The sequence below is a fragment of the Adelges cooleyi genome, unplaced genomic scaffold, assembly GCF_023614345.1.
Source record: "Adelges cooleyi isolate 19-005CV unplaced genomic scaffold, UGA_ACOO_1.1 ACOO_flye_CR_arks_rails_tigmint_CR_PRNA_30, whole genome shotgun sequence".
In the NCBI taxonomy this organism is placed as follows: Eukaryota; Metazoa; Arthropoda; class Insecta; order Hemiptera; family Adelgidae; genus Adelges; species Adelges cooleyi.
The window spans coordinates 402,832-414,948 of record NW_026095971.1 but is presented as its reverse complement, the minus strand read 5'-3'; the positions used below and the strand labels follow the sequence as shown (position 1 = coordinate 414,948).

The following is a 12,117-nucleotide window of genomic DNA, read 5'->3' as shown; positions in this document are numbered from 1 at the left end:
CATTTATCAGCAATTTGATATCACTATATTTTTTACTTAATTCTGATACCGGTTTACTATTTGGCGTTTTATTTATTTTTCTTAAGTTATTAGTTAATATATTATTATACTTATTAGCTTTATTATTTTTTTTCAAAATGAATCCTGTACATGACAGTATAGTGGTTATTAAGCAACATACATACAGAAAATCGTTTGCGATTAAAATTTCATCTTTTGTAAATTGTATTTACATATGTTTTTATGATTATACATTTATCTTAAGTTCGTACATTTTAATGATAATTATTTTATTAGATGACCGGTAATGCGATTATAACTAATAACTAGGATAATAAGCAAAAGTCTTCTGTTACAGTTAAAAAAGGGAAGTATTTTAAGAGAAATTTTAGGTGTTGGGGTTTTGCGCTTTTTTTATCAATAAGGGTACAAAGTTGTTGCCTCCTCAACAATTTAATGCCAGAACCGCCACTGATATATATATATATATGACGATACACACACATGGAAATATATAATAATTAAATCATTTTTAATTATTATTTATTATTGTGTCATTCGAAGTTGTAAAGCATTTAAGGATATGTACTTCATTATTTTGTCGGGTATCCAATGCTTTCGTATGATGTATTGTTTTAAATATATATGTATAGTACATCGGTAATAAATACTTAAAAATCATTACGATTTCATTCAGATTTTTTCAATGAACATTCTGTTTTACTTTTTATAAAACGTGTGAGTATGTTTTGAAAAACAGTTTTTCTCTACAAACTCTAATTTACTGTTGGTAAATTATTATTATACTAAAATAATGGTAATTTTGTTTTACATACTATTAGTATATAAGGGGAGTACCAATGTGGAATTTCAAAAAAGGAAATTGACAATAGATCAGCTGTCGGTGATTGGGCAGAATATAGAAAAAAAGTTTGAATACAAACAAAATGTGTGGCAGGTATTTGTCGACTTAAAAAAAGAATCAAATGGTTTGGGCATGTAATGAGAAGGTCAAACACAGAGTACCTAAAAGCGGCCGTCGAGTTCCAATTTTATATTGGAAAACCATTATGAGAAATTAAACTGATGACAATAAAAATTCAATAATTTAATAAGATGAATTAAACATTTTTAATATAAAAATTTCATTACCGGGTATTATCATATTACTATTTCTTCATGATATACCTTACAACTCTCTCTGTCTCTTTTTAACGATGTCGATATTCGGACCTCTCTCTCTCTCTCTCTACTATCAGTCCATTTCTTTATAGGTCTATGGTCTGCCCAGAGAGAGATTAAGAGTATAGTCCAGTGTCGAACAAGCAGCAGCAGTGAGAACCAAAATTTAACATACTGCCGCTTTACCCACTTGTTCTTTTGTTAATTATAATACATAAAAGTAATTGAGAAATGTAATTTTAATAATTTCATTACAAAGAGCTACACAGCCAGCTCAAAATAAAATGCAAAATCATAACTTTTAATAAGATGATTAGAAATTGAATTTTTAAAAATCTTAAAACTTGTAACAACTGTAGTGTCATCTTTGAAAAAGAAATTCTACAAATTTGATCACTTCATTTTACTATTGCTTTTTTTAAGACATGTTTTGAGTAAAGGAAATGGTTGCGTCCAGACTTTTTAAGGGTAAAATATAAATAAAAATGTTAAATCTAAGTACAATAAAACACAATTTACTTAGCATATTAAAAAAAAAAAGCAATAACAATTTTACCTATCAATAGACAAAAAGAAATAGATTATTTAAAGGATATTACAATATATGATTATTATAAACAAAAAAAAACATATAGGCTTATAACATTTTATAGGTTTTTTAAATTACTCTTGTATTAATTTTTACATTTTTTGGTAAACAAAATATAAAATTACATTACTACCAAAATTAATGTTAGAATTAAGGTTTCTAAAATTATATACATACTCAAATGTATATATTAAATTTCTCGTTAATCAGTAAGTTGATAGGATAATAAATATTAAACAACATTTTTGATAAAAAAAAAATCATCCCACCTTATTTCATTACTCAGTACAGTCTTACAAGAAATTTTCTAGTAATTCTAGTTATTGGGAAAAAACATTTTTATTAAAATGTGTGTTTGACTGTATACTGTATCTCATTCATCACGTATTTTGTACTTGTCTATTAGGTCTTCGTAAATATATTATGTATGAAAGTAGCGCAAATAATACAGCTATCAAGTATAAATCCCAACTAAAACCTATTGGAACAGCAATGTCGTTGGATAATATTGTCATGATATTAGAAATTTCCTGTAATAATACATATTAATTTAGTAACAACTCCCTACAAAAATAATATATTTTTTTGTTTAAATCTTACATTATAATAATGGCCAAAAGTATGCAATAGGTTTAATTTAGCTAGAGCTAAAAATACAGGAACTTTTGCATCTAAGCTAGTCTCGGCAGCCATGTCATAACATCTTTTAGCCAAATGAATATCCTATATATTATAAGGAAAAAAATTAATAGAAACAATAAAAATGTAATATTTCTTTTAAGTATAATATGTACTTGTTCCATTCCTAGTCCCATCTCATGCATGTAGCCCAAATTAAACATTGCTTGGGCATTGTGATGCTGTTCGGATGCCTGTCTATAATAGTTGGCAGCCATTTCATAGTCAACTTTAGTACCAAGACCATAATAATGATAATCGCCTAGCTTTAATTGTGCTGCTGCATATCCTTGGGCTCCAGATCGGCTCCAATACATCATTGCACGAACATAACGTTCTTTTTCAGATTCCCACAAGTTTATATCACCTAAACGATATAGTGTAACATTTAATAAAAGTCAACAAAAATACAAATAAAAGGAAAGGATGAAATACCTCGGTCTAATATAAATGCAGTGTTACTTTGTGCAACTTCATATCCTAGTTCTGCCAAAAACGAGTACAGTACAAACGATTCTTTAAAGTCATTTTCTTTATATGCATTGTACGCATGCATTAAATAGCTACCCCATTTACCACGTTCTGCTACATTTTTAAACAACTATAACAACAATATCAAAGAAATTCATTTATACAGAGCAATTTTTTTCAAATAATTTTGGATATAATGGTTATTAATTATTGTGCTACTATGTTAGTTATAACATCATCATTTGTCTAGTTAAGTATTTATAATTTACAAACTCAATTAAAATTAAAATTATTGTTTTTACAAATATTATTAATAATTTAGTCGAGCTAAAAAATGTATAATCAAGGATTAACAATATAAAATAATAATAATAACACCGAATCCCGCAGGTTATTAGAAATTATTTCAATAAAGTGATAAAATGACTTTTACTTTAAAAAATAGAACAAACCCCTAAATAATTTGCTAATTTTTTATCTTTCAACTTAATATGCTATAACTTTGGGAAATATGGGCCATCGAGTCAAAATTAAAAAAAAAATATTTATTTGGCGTACCAAAGTTAAAACGTGAAGTTTTTTCAATTTTACCCTTAGAGTATAAAGCAGACCCAATTTTTGAGTTGCAAATTAGTGCTGGGATTCAAAAGTACAGTAGATACAGACTAGACAAAAGGGAAAAAAAAATTATATCGAAAAATTAATATCATTTCAATTTCTCATTGAAGCTAAAATGGGTTCAGTTAATCTACTGTTTTTTGAATGGGAAGGGATGACATTTTAAAAGAAAAAATGTTATATTTAAAATAAATATAAATTAAAACTTGACAAATTATCATAGACAATTAACCCTAATACATAAAATATAATTTTAAGCACATTATTGCCTTTACAATGATTTTACATTGGTAAATTCCAAAAATTAAGTGTTTGATTTAAGATTTATTTCATCACTCTCAGTTAAAATAACTTAGTGTGACTACATTGATTATGCTCTGCCACCACTGTGCTGGTGTTTTTTACAATTTTTTATTTGAAAAATTATCATGACAATTTTTAAACACAAATAATACCATCTCTGTCTCTACTTATAAAATTCGCAAACTCGAGTTAGTTAATCATGTAATAGCCTCTAATAGTTAACATTATATGAGCCGGTGAGAATGAAAGTGACGTAAGTCAAAATTTTTAAAAAAATCCGCAATATCGCTAGGGCTTATTAGTATAATCTAAAAGAGTCATTTAGTCAGTGGAGTTAGTCAAGTGGAGCCTTTGTTCGCGAGAGAGCGCTACTTAAAATTTTGTTAGTTTATACAAAGTTGTAGAAATACAAAACGCAATTCTTCTATTTCTCAAAACAACTTATATGTGACTTACGCCACTTTCCTTTTCCCCGGCTCATATATCTCCACTAGTAGATACTACTTTCTTCTTGGTCTATCATAAGAGCTTTATGAATCTTTGTTTTCTTAAATCAAATAATAAATATTAATACCATACCTCAAGAGCCGTAGGACATGAACGCAATACACCAATACCAGTTGCATGCATTTGTGCCATATGGTAATAAGCCAACAAATTTCCTGATTTTGATGCTAAACCAAAGTTTTTAATGGCTAATTTGTAGTCTCGCTTGACACCCAAACCCTCTAAAATATTCAACATTTTAAAAAAAAAGCAAGAAGATTCTTTAACATCAAGTACACATTCTACAAGAACACTGCAAAACAGTTGTGTACAGAAACATCATAATATAAATAAAATAAAAACAGTCTCTACTCAAAGTAGAGTTAGTATTAGAATATTTTTTGACAAAAGAAATAAATGATGTTTTTGTACCATAACATTCTTATAATATGTACGATACCAAGTGTTAATGATTTAGTAAAATTAACATACTGTAGTAAATCATTCCAACATATAAATGCCCTTCGACCCAACCCTGCTCTGCAGCTAACGTAAACCAATTTAAAGCCTCTGAATAATCTTGAGTCACCTTGAGACCACTTAAATACATGAAACCTAGACCACTCTGCCCAACAGGATTTTTCAATTTAGCTGCTTTATAAAAGTATTCCAACGCTTTTTCATAATCGGGTTCTGCATCATCACGTTCTTCTAAATAAATCTGTAAAGTAAAATTGTTGTATAGGTCACGATTTTTTAACAACATTTTAAAGCTCTATATAACCAAGAATACCTTTCCAAGGAAACCGTATGCAAGAGCGTTACCATTCTCTGCTGCTTTTTGGAAGTAGTATTGGGCTGTTTGTATATCTATTGGTACACCTCTACCACCTTGTAAGTACAACTGGCCTAATCCCACCTATAAAACAAGATGTAATATGCATGTATTATTTTATGATATAAGCACACTTAATAAAATCTTCAAGTGAAAATGTATACATGTTAAATCAAGTGATAGTGTTAAGAATACTAAAATAATAGCTATAGAGGGTTAAACAAATTATTTACTTGTGCTTGTGTATCTCCTTTATTAGCTAACATTTTATAGTAGTCCAATAAATCCGAATCGACAATGCCACTGTTATAATTAGGATTATCCATCTCTTCCATTAGTTTTATACGTTGAACAAGAGGGCCACCAGATAAGGATAACTCATTGGCAACTAAACAAAAAAAAACGAAACATTTAAATGCATAAAAATAGTATCTCAAAAAAGTATAGTTAATTTTTAACATAAGACAAATTTTTTTTTAATCATTTTTACCATTATTAGCAACAAATTTGTAAAATTCTAATGCTTTCTCACAACTGTACGCCACAGTAGCTCCAGCAAAATAACGGTAGCCCAAAGCTAACTGTGCAAGAACATTACCACCAACAGCAGCCATTACATAATGTACAAGTGCTTTTGGTTGGCTTACATGAACATGCAGACCAACAGCATACAAAAAGCCCATACCCTAATTAAAATAACAAAGATACAAGATTAATTATGAAATCATATGTACAAAAATAATATATATATATATATATATATTTATATTTATATACATAAAACATAATACATTTAAGGGAGTGAGACAAGAACTACATACAATTTTTATTTTCTCATTAATTACAATGATTATTGTGTAAAGTACTGTTAGTGATTACTTACGAGATGAGCATCAGGGTTTCCTTTTTCAGATAATTCATTAAATATTTCATAAGCACCAGCAATATTTTGCTTGAATTTTAAACCAAATAATAAAGCAAACGCATACTTTGCCTTTGCTTCTTCATGTCCTAATAAACTCGCTTTGTAAAAGTAATCATATGCTTCCAAATTATCACCACGTGTAGACTTTAATTTTCGTAAACCAGTTTGATATAATGTTTGTACTACAAAAAGTTATAAATATTAAAACTAATTAATCCAAATATAAAATTCAAACTTTTTTTTAAAAAATAAGATAGTTTATTTATGAAACTAACCACCAATTAGATTTTAAAGAAAAACTCTCAGTAAAAGTATTTAAATGTAGAGGTAGAGATTGAGGAAGAAGTGAGTGGATGTGGTAAAAAAATATTTATAGAGACGAACGAAATGAGTAAAGAAATGACGAAGTTTAGTGTTTTTTTTGAGTAAGAATAAATTTGGCTTCTCATATCTATTTGTATGGAATAAAGTAAAAAGAAAAAAACTACTCTAATGTGTTGGAAAAGTTGGAAGCAGTGGCGCCAATTTGAATTCTGAGGTCAGGCACCCGCGTGAGTGAATTTGTCGAAATATCAACAATTCCCTAATTACCATAAAGGGTTGAATAATATATTTACCTTCTTCATTAGGTATATTGACAGCATTTGTTGTTGGTTCTTTCCATTCTAATTCAACATCATTGTCATCAGAATTTTCACTTAAACTTTGTAAACTTATATCATCATTGGACAAATCGGCCCAATAAGTAAACAATCCATCAGTAGGGAACTTAATAAGTTGTAAGTTTTCACTACTGTCTAAATCATAACTTTTTGACTGATCTGCTGACTGATCATCTTCTAAGTTCATAGGCTTTTCCTAAAAATAAGAAAAAGTGTTCTACTGTTAGTAACAATATAACATATTGCTTAAAATTAAATGATATAACTTTGTAATACTTTTGTTAGATCAGGAGCTCCGACAATTTCCATAGCTGCTTCATTAATCAACTGAAACACACGACTAGCTGTGTGTTCACGTTTTTTTACTTCTGTCTTTAGGTCATAATTATCTTCTTCATCTTCTTTAGAGTCTTTTTTTTCTGCACAGACCCAAGCCACAAGCAAGAACAAAAACCAACATAACAACAATCGCTCCTTCATTGATAGGCCTGTATACAGAAAACTATCTTTAGATATTTAATGTAGTAAATAAGTAAGTAATAGTAGTTAAATTTATATAAAAAATATATTTTCTTAAATTTATATAAGAAAACAATATTACTTACAAGTTTAAGATAACAAAAACTTAACAGCCGTAAATTCGCAAATTTAATCCATTTATTTTAAATCGCCAACTGTTATTAAAGTAACGTCTTAATCTGTTTTTAATAATAAAATAATACAAATTAGAACAAGCAATTCAAATTCATTACATCATCAATAAAAAACACTATTCACTATTCACTATCAGTTTGTGAAACCACTGATATAATCACAGCTACTTTGTTTTTTAAGAATTGTCAACTAGTTCATCTCTGATCTACTAGATAGAGATTAGTTAGTTGTCTATTATATTAGGTTTTTTAATAATTATTTTGTGTTTATTAGGAACTAATTAAGTATTGTAATAAACATTAATTAATAAAGTAAAAAAATATATAGAGCAGATACCATTACTATTATTATTTTATTATTAATGAAAAAGCTGTACGTGGTGTTGTTGGATTGGAAATTGACTTTTTTTCTTTGGAACAAATGTCTCATGGAATAAAAAATTTGTGGAGCAAAAGGTAGTGATCCGATTTCCACATATTGTTGCAGTATAGCCACTAACAAAATCTGAAAACATTGTAAAACAAATTTTAAATGTATACATTTTGAAAATACTTGTTGAAGATTATTTACCTCCTTCGTTTGATAGTGATTAATTCACTATCCGCATTGATTAATAATTAACGTCAGTCTGGATCCCACTCTGCTAGCTTTACTTCACTGGTCTGTAAACTTTATACTGTGCTGGGTGTTATTTTCGATTTAAAATTCTGGAGACTGGAAAGAACATAGCAAAGGAATTTATGAAAATAATTAGTGCGAAGACAATTGAACTGGAGGTGGCAAGGGCCAAGGGGGGAAATCTATGAGTAGGTGTCCACGGAGATAGGGCGGTCATGAGGGGCGGAAGAGTTGACCCCGAAAATACTAAACTACCCCGCCATCGAAATACAAAACCCGGAACTAAGCATTAAATCCGGACGAGCCACTGAGATGATAAAACTTATTTTTAAAAAAGGGACAAGAGATACCCCAACGGTAAACTGGATAGTGATAGTAGACCCAGATCATTATGAGGCGCTGTCATACAGACACTTTTACACGGATTTATACGATGCACGACAACAAGTTATTTTGAGTCATAAACTTATATAGTAGTGACCCTATCCCTACAGTATGCCTTCTATGTCTATTGCTTAACCTTTAACATAAATACACCGAAAAATTATCAAGATAAAGCTTATATTTATTTAATATTATTAAAATAATAATGTTTGATATATATATGAAACTGTAAATTACATATTTACAGTATTATTTCCATTACGTACGTAGGTATACATTAATATATTGTAGTCTATATATATATATTAGGAGGCTCTCAATCATATGTCACCTCAATGAATAATTTAGTGATGGAGTATCGATTTGAGCTGTGTCTACGTTTTATAGCACGATAATTGTGGTCCTGCGTTTTTTAATACTTTACAAAGAAACACTCGAAGTTAACGTACGTCGTATAATGTATGTATACGGTCGTCTTTGAATTTACTTAATGTAGAAAACAATTGAGCGATCATGAAGAACCAAGTAGTCGTTATTAATTTCACAGCCATGATGTATACTTGTATCATGTACATAGTTTTAGTGTTTTGCGTATGGTTACTCATACGGTTGACAATTGCTTGTTTTAAGTTACCTTCTATGTTGAATGCCGCGAATGAAGCAGAAATGGAGAGAGACAAGCTATTAGACGTTTGTAAGTAGTTCTTTATAAATATTATACCTACATTTTTTTATCAAACTTATCATCAATGTCATAGTAGTGCATATTTTTAGGAAACTGAGTTATGTATAGAATTACAGATAATTAATAGCCTTCTATACACGAAGATTAAAGTGTACAACTACTGTACTAGAGTCTAGAGACGCATAATGTTGATATTAAAGGGCATAATATAGAAGTTTATAAAACAATGTTATGGCATTATGAGTTTCTATCTTCGTCCTCTTAAATTACAACAAACCCCTAGAAATTTGTGGACTATGCCATCGACATCGTTCGGTCTTTAATAAATTTAGTTAGGTTGAGAACTAATATCTAAAATCTATGTTCGGGTCGAGCGGGCTTCTAATACTATTTTTTTGAAATTGGAACTTAAACAATGGTATTTAAAAAATTATAATTGGCCTTTTCTGGCCCTGTGAGTCTCATGTAAATAATAAGTGTACCTAATACCTATGATATACGCATAGTTAGATATAATGTGTTCTTTATAGGTGTCCAAACGGCTGCACTATTTTGATCGAACTTGGCACAAATATGATTTGAATTCCGGAAATACACATAGGGCGAAAATCTCCACTAATGTCGTCTTAAGTCCAAAAAGTGCCGAAAAAATAGAGAAACCTAGATAGGGCTATAATTAAACAGCAAATCGAGGGTTTTCAACTGATTAGGTATTTGGCGGTGGAGAGACACCAATGGAACAACATTACATTCAATAAACTCGTTTTAACACTTGCCATCAGAAAGTGATATTTTCCCAAAATAAAGTTCCGGCTATGCACTGATTCAATTATCTAAACGCTCTATCAAAATCAACATACATGTATAGAAACAAATATTAATCAGTCATTTAAGAGGAGCTAAGCACTACCAAGTTTCCCTAAATTGTGCCTATGATAGTGCTGTGTCTTTGTGTTAAATAATAAGGAATATTATTTTTTGTGTAGATAAAAAAAACATAGTAACTATAGAAAATCAAAATAATGATGAACGACTGACACAGGTAAGATATATTTAAAAATATATTTTTTAATTATTAATTTTAAATATATAGTCAATTATAGAAATATTCAGTATCATCCAATTAAGAATCCGATTCTTGGGCAGGGGCGATCGCTCTTTCCAAATACGGCTATGCCAATTGCCATACCGTACAAATAAAAGTAGATCACCCCCTCCCCGTTTTTTAAGGCTATTTATATTATGTACAATCTGTAACATATTATTGATTTTATCATGAACAGATGACAGATAACAACAGCTAACGCGCAGGTATTGCAAAGTTTATAAGATACCTACCACTTACAATTAGCATAGAATTTAGATTTTTACGTCTCAGGTTTATGAAAAATAAAAAGTTATTCAGATCCTATGTTATTTGAAATGAGAAACTTAAAACTAATGGTGGCGCTGGTTAAAATTGAGTTGGACTGAATTTTTGTGGGAAAACATTTTTTTTCACCATTCATAAGAAAGTAAACCGTTTTGGAAAAAAATTAACAATACTTTTTTATTGACCGACTACTTCAAAACCTTACAAAAAAAGTTTTTAATTGTAATTTACTTAAAAAAAATGGAAGTGGCTAAAATTGACTCTGGAGGACATAGCCCCTACCAAGTCTTCCCTAGTTACGCCTATGCATACATCTGTAAGTAGATATGAGTACAACACAATTTTTGAAAACCTTAGTGTTAATGTAAATAAATAATAAAGTCCAATATGGCATGTGTTATTAATAAAGTATTCTGTATTTGTTATGTTTAAGGAACAACATGAAAAATCATCTTAAAAACTGTGGAAAACCAACTGATTATTGTCAGCAGTTCATCAGCACGAAAAACAATTTATATATATATCACGTTTTAATTTGTATTAAAGTAATATTTAAACAGAATGAAAACATATTGTGCAGAGCTCCACAATTAGATAATAAATAAATGTATTCTTATTAGTTATTGGAAGAATACATTATGTCATATTGCCATATATTGTATATATGACAATATACAATAATCAAAGAACTATGCTTTATTACATTTAGAAATAATAATTGTGCTTTTAATGTAGAAATGTAAAAATTATATTCTGAAAACTACTAGTACTATACTTAATTTATGTATGTATATATATGCTCCTGCCTCCTAGATACTTTTAAATAATTTTATTTGTGTTTTTTTTAGGTTTTTTGAGAAAATACTATTTATAAAACAAAGTTAATTTTTCGATACCTAATTTTGCAACATTGCACAAATACAGTTATTATCTACGCATCGAACCTACAAGGATATAATGACAATTAATAACAATACTGTAATTCTTAATAATCAATTTTTTACCAAACAGTAAATTTTTGATTAGTGATTACACATCCCTTTTAAAATTGTTAAGTAAGTATATTTGAAAAAAATGTATTAACTATTAAGAGAGGAGAGTTTGCTTTACCCTTCAGATACAAATGTTTGGATATTATTCAGTCTGAAATATTATCACTATAAATAGATGGGTAATTTGAAAACCGGTCGATATTTTTTCAACTGGTGTTAAGGAGTTGTACTCGTCCTTGACATTTTATATTTTTCCAAACCGTAAAAAACTACCTTGTAAAATATAATCGCTATTTATGTAATGTATTACAAGTTTAAACTGAAAACAGTAATCGGTAATTTTATTATTATCATTTTCTCATTCTTCATACTCTTGTTGTACTCCTGTACAATACATTTTAAATTAATTTTTACAACTGTAAATCCCTCTGGCGTTGGAAGTGCAATGTAACTGTCAACTGACTACCTGCGTAGCTAGTAGCAAAGGATGTTTTGAACATTTTAAACGGTTCAGTACAGTCGCGTCGGCACTCCATAGATAAGACATGAGTATATAAAATTGATATACCATATTATGCGGTGCTCGGTAGTAGGACGTCAGTCGTTACCCGTCGTTTACTGTAGTGTCACGTGACGACTGACGAGCGACGGTTAGGTCGCTTG

The 12,117-nt window shown here is 29.3% G+C and overlaps 2 protein-coding genes across 2 annotated transcripts; one reads left to right on the top strand and one right to left on the bottom strand.

Annotated features, from left to right (window-relative positions):
* Nucleotides 1-1,802: 1,802 nt before the first annotated feature.
* On the bottom strand, nucleotides 1,803-7,519 carry LOC126838728 (protein sel-1 homolog 1). The gene is made up of 13 exons (XM_050573386.1): nucleotides 7,355-7,519; nucleotides 7,026-7,237; nucleotides 6,705-6,945; nucleotides 6,046-6,269; nucleotides 5,653-5,848; nucleotides 5,396-5,550; nucleotides 5,121-5,246; nucleotides 4,820-5,048; nucleotides 4,421-4,569; nucleotides 2,885-3,050; nucleotides 2,566-2,816; nucleotides 2,372-2,494; nucleotides 1,803-2,301 (listed from the first exon to the last, which is right to left on the bottom strand). The coding sequence occupies exons 2-13, from the start codon at nucleotides 7,227-7,229 to the stop codon at nucleotides 2,152-2,154; spliced, it is 2,214 nt and encodes a 737-aa protein (XP_050429343.1). The 5' UTR covers nucleotides 7,230-7,237; nucleotides 7,355-7,519; the 3' UTR covers nucleotides 1,803-2,151.
* Nucleotides 7,520-8,829: 1,310 nt separating this feature from the next.
* Nucleotides 8,830-11,038, top strand: LOC126838821 (uncharacterized). The gene is made up of 3 exons (XM_050573560.1): nucleotides 8,830-9,099; nucleotides 10,077-10,132; nucleotides 10,896-11,038. The coding sequence occupies exons 1-3, from the start codon at nucleotides 8,919-8,921 to the stop codon at nucleotides 10,917-10,919; spliced, it is 261 nt and encodes an 86-aa protein (XP_050429517.1). The 5' UTR covers nucleotides 8,830-8,918; the 3' UTR covers nucleotides 10,920-11,038.
* The last annotated feature ends 1,079 nt before the right edge of the window (nucleotides 11,039-12,117 follow it).